This window comes from Elaeis guineensis, chromosome 8 (genome assembly GCF_000442705.2).
Source record: "Elaeis guineensis isolate ETL-2024a chromosome 8, EG11, whole genome shotgun sequence".
NCBI classification, from domain to species: Eukaryota; Viridiplantae; Streptophyta; class Magnoliopsida; order Arecales; family Arecaceae; genus Elaeis; species Elaeis guineensis.
In genome coordinates this window covers 82,431,571-82,440,998 of record NC_026000.2, presented here as the reverse complement: position 1 = coordinate 82,440,998, position 9,428 = coordinate 82,431,571, and the positions used below count along the sequence as shown (strand labels likewise).

General features: G+C 35.3%; 1 protein-coding gene across 2 annotated transcripts; it reads right to left on the bottom strand.

The window, feature by feature from the left end:
- Positions 1 to 1,484: 1,484 nt before the first annotated feature.
- LOC105033751 (uncharacterized) lies at positions 1,485 to 8,825 on the bottom strand. Of its 2 annotated transcripts, XM_010908659.4 has the most exons (4): positions 8,493 to 8,825; positions 7,825 to 8,094; positions 5,900 to 5,996; positions 1,485 to 1,771 (listed from the first exon to the last, which is right to left on the bottom strand). In XM_010908659.4, the coding sequence occupies exons 1-3, from the start codon at positions 8,725 to 8,727 to the stop codon at positions 5,941 to 5,943; spliced, it is 561 nt and encodes a 186-aa protein (XP_010906961.1). In that variant the 5' UTR covers positions 8,728 to 8,825; the 3' UTR covers positions 1,485 to 1,771; positions 5,900 to 5,940. The 2 variants fall into 2 exon arrangements, with proteins under 2 accessions (XP_010906961.1, XP_010906960.1); XM_010908658.4 differs by lacking the exon at positions 1,485 to 1,771 and having other exon boundaries at positions 5,759 to 5,996.
- Between the last annotated feature and the right edge of the window lie 603 nt (positions 8,826 to 9,428).

Sequence of the window (9,428 nt, the reverse complement as noted above, 5' to 3'; positions counted from 1 at the left end):
GAAATGTCTAGTTCAGATATTCTACTTACTAAACTATTAAGCTCATTACCTCTTCTTTCTTTTCAAATTCAGATTATTAATTATAGATATGGATACTGCTTGGGAGTGAGTGTAAAGATGAGAATCGACAGTATCAATCGAGTTTAAACATAGATTTATTATTATATTTTATAGAATTATTATCAGCATTTGAGGTTTAATTAATGCATGATCTTTTTAATAATATGAAATTTAATGAGAGATTAAAATTGATTTTAGTTAGTTAAATTTTATACTTAATTTATTATTAATTATGTGATAATACATTGATATCGTGTTTGAAATGCTTTGCATATTTATGAAGAGGGTTTTTCAAAAGGATGTGGCGGTTACTATAACCCCTAACTCATGATCTTGGATAGAAGGTATGATAGTCACATTATCAAGTAAGTAGTTTAGGACCATATAAACATTATATTTTAATAAAAGAACCAGTTTTTACGGTTATTACCAGTACAAAATATCATTATAGCCTCAAGAGCAATATCAAGTTTGCATACATCATTCTTTATACTATATAATGACAGCATATTACCTTACTGATTTTCTACTTAACCGCACTAAAACCTCAGTCATGCATACATGAATATGTGTAAGAATTTACATCTTTTAACGATATAAACATGCTCTCTTGGCTCCAACTCGGTTGCTTCACTGGCTTTTACTGTCTGAGAGGAAAGGAAGTTCAAGGCGAGGTGTACTAATCAGGCCAACTTATAAGACATTAGAGTGATAGGAAATTCTTTGTGCACCACAGACGGTGTAGAAAATCTGATGTGGAGCGCACTGCTTTGTCTGATTAATCTATGTAATCATCGATTTTCAATGCGCATTTAATGCCTGCATCTTTACTTTTTCGTTTAAAATTTTGAATGACGAAGATGCTTTCATTTTTTGAAAAAATTATGACATCCCATATTCATATTATAACATCCTGTGTCCAGAAAGTCATAATTTTTGTCCATAAAATATCATAATATAACGCAGAATATCATAATATGCATAGAATATCATAATTTTTTCTAAAAAATAACTATATTTTTATCATTTAAATTTTTCAAATGAAAAAATAAAACTACATGAATTAAATGCGCATTGGAAAGTGATTGGACAAAAATGACCATTCCATATTATGATATCCTAAGCATCCTTCATGCAAGAAGTCATAATTTGACACAGGATATCATAATATGCACATGATGTCATAATTTTTTGGACCATAGTAGGACGTCTTGCATACAGAAAGTCATAATATGCTACAAGATATCATAATTTTTTTCAAAGGATAAAAATATTTTCATCATATAAATTTTTTAAACAAAAATACAGAATTATAGCTATTAAATATGTATTGAAATATGACGGCTACATAGACCAACTATATAAAGCGGTGCATTTCACGTCAAAATTTCCACACAATCCATGGTGCACAAAGAATTTCTCCTGGAGTGATTAGATATTTCTCCTCCATCAATATGATCCTCAATTTCTGCATTACAGTAGTTCTTAGTTTGACATTGTTTTCCTTAAAATAATTATAGTGCTGACAGCAATTGTGTCCTTTTGATGCAGCGCGGGCCATGAACTTTCGGAAAGTGTGCAATAAACTGGTTGTTAAGCAAGCACAACGGCTAATCAGGACAACATGTTCCGACTCTTTTGACGCTTTGAAATTTTATGCAGGATTTCAGCTACCAAAGCACGCGTCCTCCAAAAACCAGCTTCATGGGGTCTGACAAAATTGCTTGAACACGTTAAAGTGAAATATGGAAATCCTCCAATTATTATCTATAAAAATGGTATGGAAAAATTCCTCCCCATTTTTATCCCCTACAGCCCAGTATTTGTTTTCAATATCCTAATAGCTATGGAAACTACCCTAAAACACCTAAATTGTATGCACTATTCAGGATATCCGGAGTACAATGTTAACAATACAGCAGATATACTTTTTTATAATGATGATTTGAGAGCAAGCTTCTTGTAACAGTATTTAGAAGGCCTGCTTCTGTCTATAAGGTAATCATGTGTGGTTTGAGAGCAAGCTTCTGCTTCCCAATCCAGAATTCCGTCCTGGCGCAAGGGCGGTTGAAACACTTTCAAAGCATTGCGTCCATAAATCCATATCTCAAGAGCTGGTTTCTTGTTGGGAATCTCTACCCCGGAAGATGCACTTGAGAGACTGCTAAATAGAGATTACACGTGGTGCATATGCAAGTAGATGACCATGTTTTTATATGGGCCATATTGACCAGCACTCGAAGCAATTCAGGGGGTGTTTCATCTGAGGCAATATCTGTATGCAGGAACGGATCAAATATACAAGGATACTTCGTGTGGTCTTCCATACTGTTTCAACCTTGCATTTGGTTATACCGCTCGCTATGGCATCTATGGAGTTGACTTCAATGACAAAAATAGAACAAGGTATCCAAGAGTTTCTGGGGATCGGGGAGCGGTATTCCATGTTTCTCAAGAATGGTGGATTGAGAAGGAGAACATCTGGCAATGCCTATGTTGAGTAAACATATGCCAGAATCTATATTACAATGAGAATGCCTAGACTTTGTGAAACATAAGCGATGACACGTTATCCCCTATTTAGGCTATAGGCAAAAAAACTGCAATACATGCATGTAGTGTGCCTATGTTAGCCGCATACTTGTCTTAATGAAAGCATGTTTGTGCTTTCCCTTGCTTTAGAGAGAGATTGTGAAAATGCTTGTGGCACAGGATGAATTTGTAATTCATTATGAGACTGGAAAAAAAAGTCCAATAGAAACTTCTTTTTTTTTCCTTATTACACCTTTATGATCAATAAGAAGCATAGGTTCACATAGTATTCCTTTTGTTTCCTATTCAAAAACCCAAGAATAAAAATAAACTAGACTATATAACATGTAGGATGAAACTATTTGTTTTTAAAGTTATTTGTATAGCCTTTAATGGAGTGAAAATAAAAAGCAACGAATACCAAAAGCTTTGTGAAATGCTATCTTCAACATCATCTCCATATGGTATTTCAATAATTTGTAGAGTAACAAAAATACTAAAAAACATGATAGCAACAGACCTTTAATGATTTGATTTTCTGGAGTTGGTATTCATTAACTGAGCTAGGACTGATACGGTTCTTGAGGTCACCATGCTTATCCATAGATGATTAGGATATGAGCAATGGCCTTCCTTTTGAGAGGAAAAAAAAAAAAGGCTGAAAGGAGCCTAACAAATTTCACTAAGAGAATGAAAAGGCAATCAGGAGAGAACAGAAAAATATAATAAAATCAAGGAAATAAAACTACAACTCAGAGGAGAAAACAAAGAGGGAAACTGCACAAATCTAGCAGTTGCAGTTCAATAGTAACCTACAACATCAGCACACAGCACACTAAGCATGGCAGATCATAAGACAGATTTTAAAAATATCCATGCATCTTTCAGCCTTCGCACCTGCAGAACAAATCCACTCTGAAGAACTTGTAAAGGGCACAGTGAAAGACATTCTTAGACTACATCCATCTAACCTAATCTTGACAGCACAACCATATCAAGAATTCTATAAGCCACTGAACTCCTTCAACATAACTTTTGAGACTGACCTACTCTTCAGATCTCATACCATGCCCTCAACCAGTATCCTCTATTAAGAAGAAAGGCATGCATGTTTGCTGCAATAGAGAATAAACATGACAACAAACATTAAGAGGTAGATCACCTAGTTACATATCCTTGCAAAATTGGATTTAGCATTTCCTAGAATGAAAGAAATTCTGCAACTAAATTTATCCTTCATCTTCTTAGCCTCTCACTCGAAAAGTAAGGCTCTAGATAAAGATCAATAACAGTTGAAGAGCCTCATATTACTTATAGCCAAAACAAGTTTCCAAACATGATCTCCTCAAAGAAACTTCCACTACCATTTTCCCAACAAAGATAGGTTAAACTCTTAAAGATTCTTTACACCTAGTCTTCCTTGCACTGTAGACTTGCAAATGATATCGCAATTAGAAAGTCAAAAACCAGCACTTACTGAATTATAACCCTCTTATAAGAAAGTCCTCATTTTGTCAATTAAAGCCCTCGCTGTTTTGCCAATTCGCACATTGGCTAGTTTGATGGGATGTAATCAATAAGATTAAGACTCCACCTATTGGAAGTACCTTCCCTGTCCAACCAGAAAGCTTCTTGTCAACTGTGTTAGTCAGTGGCAGCTATTCTTCTTCATGCAAAGAATCGGGTAGGCCAAGATATTTAATCGGAAATTAATCATTCTTACAATTAAAAAAATAGTAGTCAGGGGACTCCCCTAATCAACATCAACATGGAAATATATAAGAGAGGCTTTGTTAAAGCTTATCTTCAAACATGAGTGCTTCAAAACCATTCAATGAAAGCTTTAAATTAACCATATTCCCCTTGACTGCCCGGCTGAATATAAGGGAAGCCCTTGTCTAGCAATAAAACCATTCTCTTAAGCCACAAGTATCATCCCTTCCAAGACATCAGCTGTAAGATAAAGGATGGCCTTTTCTCAAACCTCTCTTGTATTTATTCCATTAATCAGCCTTCCCTAGCACGACAGCTTGCTTACAATGTGTTAAGCAAGCTTTGATCCAATCAATCCATCTAGAGCTAAAACCTCTAACTTAAGAACCTTAAGGAGAAACTCCCAGCTGTCAAAACCCTTTTCAAGGTCAAGTTTTTATGGCACCAAGAAGATTTCCTGGGCCCTGCAAAGCTGTCAAGAATATACTTCATCTTCACAGTAGCAGATTGAGACTCAAGAATAAGATTAGCCAATAATATTTTCCATTTATATGCCAACACTTTTGAGATAATCTTATGGATACCATTTAACAAGCTAATTTCACCTAACATCACCTAAATTATCTGCAGTTTCCTTCCAAACCAACACACATCATCAATACAATCAGGATCAATGCAACCTTCATAGAACTCTTGAAACAGCCTTTAGAGTCCTCCTTTATTAATCCCAATATCTCTGAGAATATCAATTGGGAAGCCACTAGAATATGGAACTTTTCAACAAGAAATGAAAAGTTGATAGTCTTATTTCTTCCAAAACGAAAGGATATACCAAACTCCAAATTAAAATCTTGGCGAGGATAAAAACGACACCAATCAGACTCACTTCCCTTTCCACAACGATCTGTTTACAACTAATGATAATATTGGACAATTTTGTTCACCTTGGTCTTATCCCCTTATGTCCAAACAACCAATGAAGTCAACTCTTCTCTTGCTACTAGCAATATTATGAAAATAAAAAAGAGATATTATTATCTCCTTCTTTAAGCCATAATCGCCTAGACCATTGCCCTTCCATCTCTTCATTCTCCAAAATGCCTTAAATGGAATCATTGTTCTATCTTTTCTCTCTCAGCCTGAGATAAAACTTGATATTCTTCAATTCTGTCTATCTTGTGGATTTTTCAATTAAGGCACTTCTTTAGATTTTTGTGATATTTTCTGCACTTCATTTCGTAGTTAATGTTGCTAAAGGAACTGACCTTCGTGCCAGGGCACCTACTTTGGCTGGATCACCTAGGCCACAGCTGCTTAAACCCCTCCTTCCCATTCTCTTGACACTAGGAGGGCAGAAGACTTCACCTCAGCTAGTTGGCACCATATAAATATAATAAAGTTGCAATTAGTGTTAGCCAATGGGTTTAGCTGAGTTGCTACAACAAAAAAATGATTATGTCAGAAGTTTCAACTTTAAAGCCATAAATTATTACTGAAGTAGAAGAACATATAGAAGTTACATGAAAGTTTCAAAAGATACATGCTTCTTGCAATGAATACAGATAATCAAGCAAAGAGTTTTAAAACCTTTTACCAAATCAAGTATAAGATTGTCTTGCTGTAGTCCAACACAGGTCAAGAACACATTGCTTTCTCTAACAGCTCCTGTAATTGTCCACTCTTGTATGCTTCTGTTACATAATAATGTCAAATTTCAAGTGAGATCATGGATCTCAAAGCAAAACTTCTGGCCAAAAAGCACATGCTAGAATTCCCTAGTGACCTTCCAAGGCTTCCAAAGAAGTAACATACAAGTTGAACATAATTATGCATGCTTATAATACACAGAAATGAAAAGCTGTCAGGAAGGAAACAAATCACGTTTGGAAATAGAACACAAGGTATCACAATAGCAAGGCTAAAAAATGTTTCACTCAACTATCTTATCTAAGATGTTGTTAAAAAGGTCATTGTCATGATTTATCTATTTAATTTGAGGTATCCATTACCAGAAACCAGTTCAATATGGACTACATTGCGTAGTAGGGTTAAAAAGTGTGAGCTCAAGTCTAATGTGAATGAGTTTAATGTACAAGTTATGTATATTAATCTTATGTATATACCAAGCACACCAGTATAAAATTATAACAGAATCATATTTTTCCTTTTTCCTTCACATTGATGATGTTGTGTACTGGTTATCTCAAGTTTGAACCATTGTAAGTTACCGGAACTTAATCTCATGGAAATCCTTGTTCCTTTTCCGACTTGCAGCCCTGACAAGTTAATTTAAAACCAAAAGATATGAAAAAACTTAAAATCACCAATCATCAATGCTTTCACTTTTTTGCATATCATATTTAGCGCTAATTAAGAGTGTGAAATGGTTTAGGGAACAATACTGAGCAGATTTATAAGCATCAGATGGCTTGACAACTACACGTAGCCCACCGTGTGACATAAAGATGCCATGGACAATCATACCTGGTCTATAATAGGGTTGATCATGTCTTGCTCCACCATTATTGGCCATATCTAATGCTAAGAGTTGGCTAAAAGAGGAATGAAAAACCTACAAGAATGAATTTCCCTTCATTCTCTATTATACCATTCAGCACAGTCTTCTCCCTGGTGATCCCAGTGGAAAAAGTGAATGTGCAATGTACGAAAAAGGAGGAAAAAACTAAAGAGAAAAAGAAAAAAAAAGAGAGAGGATACTCTGGGGATCAGATACCTATCTACATTTGAGGGTGAAAATACGGAAAATATGTTGGGCCATAATAACTAGCTCAAATGTTGAGACATAAACAGCCTCTTTATTGAGTTGGATACGAGACTAGTTCTTAATAAAAGTTCCAAAATTTATTGGGTCCAAAAAATTTCGTAACATAATCTTGATTGCAAGGTTTTCCATACTGGTACATACCACCCTATATGGGACATACCAACACAGTACCATCATCTTACCTATATGAGATCGATTCCTGAGATTGCGAACCTTGCTTGATTGTCTTATTATAACGAGTTAATTAAAAATTTTCTATAGTTAATTTCCTCAGTAGAAATTGATAAATTCACTTCTATCTTATTATAAAAGTACTGATGTATATTTGTCTCTGAGATAGATTGAAGGAAGAACTGTTATCACGTATTGCAGACAAGAGATCAAGGAATTCTAACAACAATATTGCCATCCATAACCGGATAAAGAAATTTCACCTAATATGTTGTGAGTTGCCTTTGTTTCCCTGTTTACCTTTTTCTTCTTTGGGTTTCTCTTGCTAATAGGACCTTTAATCAATTGAGTTAATTCTACTTCTTAATCTTTTCTCTTGTCTTGTTGTCCTCTGATTCCTATAGTAATCATTCATTTTTTAACAAATAAGCATAGTTCCATGACAGTCAAAGGTGGATATAAATCAGCTAGCACTAACCTATAATTTCAAGAGATCTCAATAAAAAAAGGCAGAGAAACAAGAAACCAAACGGCCACTAGACTACGCAGAAGGATAACTTTACCAACTGTAATATCACAGCCACCAAAGAACTCCCCATCAATGTAAAGCTGAGGGAACGTTGGCCAGTTGGAGTACTCCTTCAGCCCCTGGCGCAGCATTTCATTCTCCAGTATATTCAGCGTCTCGAATGGCACATTTAGCGACTTCAGTATCTGCACAACAGTGCTTGAAAAGCCACACTGTGGGAAATCCTTGGTTCCCTTCATAAAAAGAACCACTGTGTGTGATTTCACCACCTTATCCAACGTCGACCTCATTTCCGGGCTCAACGCTAAAAGATAGTAAATGGAGCGTGAAGGAACTCAGCAATTATTTGAATTCATGAATATCCAAAGCACCATGACTAAAAAAAATTAAGAAAAATCCAACTTTTGACAATAACATGACAAAGAAAAATAGAATTGGATTTCTTTTGCCCTTAGTCTTCTCAAATAAAGCAAAGAAACTCGGCATTCATGAATATCCAAGGCAACATAAGTAAAAAAAACCATCCGTTTTTTCCATAACATGAAAAGAGAAATAGAAACTGGCCTTTTTTTTTTTTTTGCCCTTTCCATCTAAAATCAAACAAGCCCCAACAAAATCTCGAACAAAAGACGAACGGGAAGAAAAATGTCAAACGAAGCAAACTTTAAGACCTAAAACTTGTTCGAGGGATCGTAGCATTACCGGAGAAGCATCGGATCGAGAGAGCAGGGCCGAATCGCTTGGATTGGAGTCGCCATGGATGACCAAAAAGGGGAACGCAGCCGCTTCCATACGGACGAGAGACGGGCGAAATGAAAGGAGGAGAAGCGATACGGCGTGCGGCCGCAACCACCCTTCTGGCTCCATTAATTCTCCAGGAAGAGAGGGGAAGGGAAGCTCTGATCGGTTGCGTCGATGCAGCGGCAACGGAGGCCATTATCGGAAGTTTAAGCGGAGGCGGACGAGCGGACGAAGACCAAGGGTTCTTTTCTCAAAAAGAAGGCCAAGGGTTATCGACGGTGGGACGGTTCGACTTCGACCGGAGGTATTAAAGCCCGGAGGCCTGATAATAAACCCGGAAATCGTAAAAGGGACCGACCGATGCAGAAGAGTCGGCCTGGTCTAATTGGCTTGTTTAGTGCATGGAGTTAGTTGCCTTCACCATTATTTTTTTTGTTTGGAAATGAGCTCAGAATAATGAGATTTGATAATTAGATTCATTTTTTATGAATAAAAAATTTATTTAAAAATTTATATTTTTTAAATAAATATTTTTTAAATAATATCGAGATAATAAAATAATTTATTCATGTTCTTTTATATATGAAAAAATGGTTTCAAAATTTGTTACCCATGATCTTTTGTATTACTACTTTCTCAGATGAGCTACTAAAATTTATCTATATTTTTTATTATATCTTTTAAGATCTATTTTTTTATAAATAAATATCATGAAAAAATTGATCAATTTTTTTATTGATTAATTTATCCACGTTCTCATATTTTTCAAGATGGATAAGTTATTTTCCATATGTAGCATTTATCCATAAAATGAGAGGAAAATCTTACCCACTTAAGGGGTGGCTAAATCATTTTCTCTTCAATCAATAAAATAGATATTTAATTTTATTTCTAAAA

Bases quoted from the DNA above. Each gene is read 5' to 3' on its own strand.
- LOC105033751 (XM_010908659.4), bottom strand. From the start codon at position 8,727: ATGGCCTCCGTTGCCGCTGCATCGACGCAACCGATCAGAGCTTCCCTT. The intron at 8,095-8,492 runs GTAATGCTACGA...ACTATCTTTTAG, and splicing joins CTCGATCCGATGCTTCTCCG to CGTTGAGCCCGGAAATGAGG. The intron at 5,997-7,824 runs GTAAAGTTATCC...ATTATGTAACAG, and splicing joins TGGCTGTGATATTACAGTTG to AAGCATACAAGAGTGGACAA.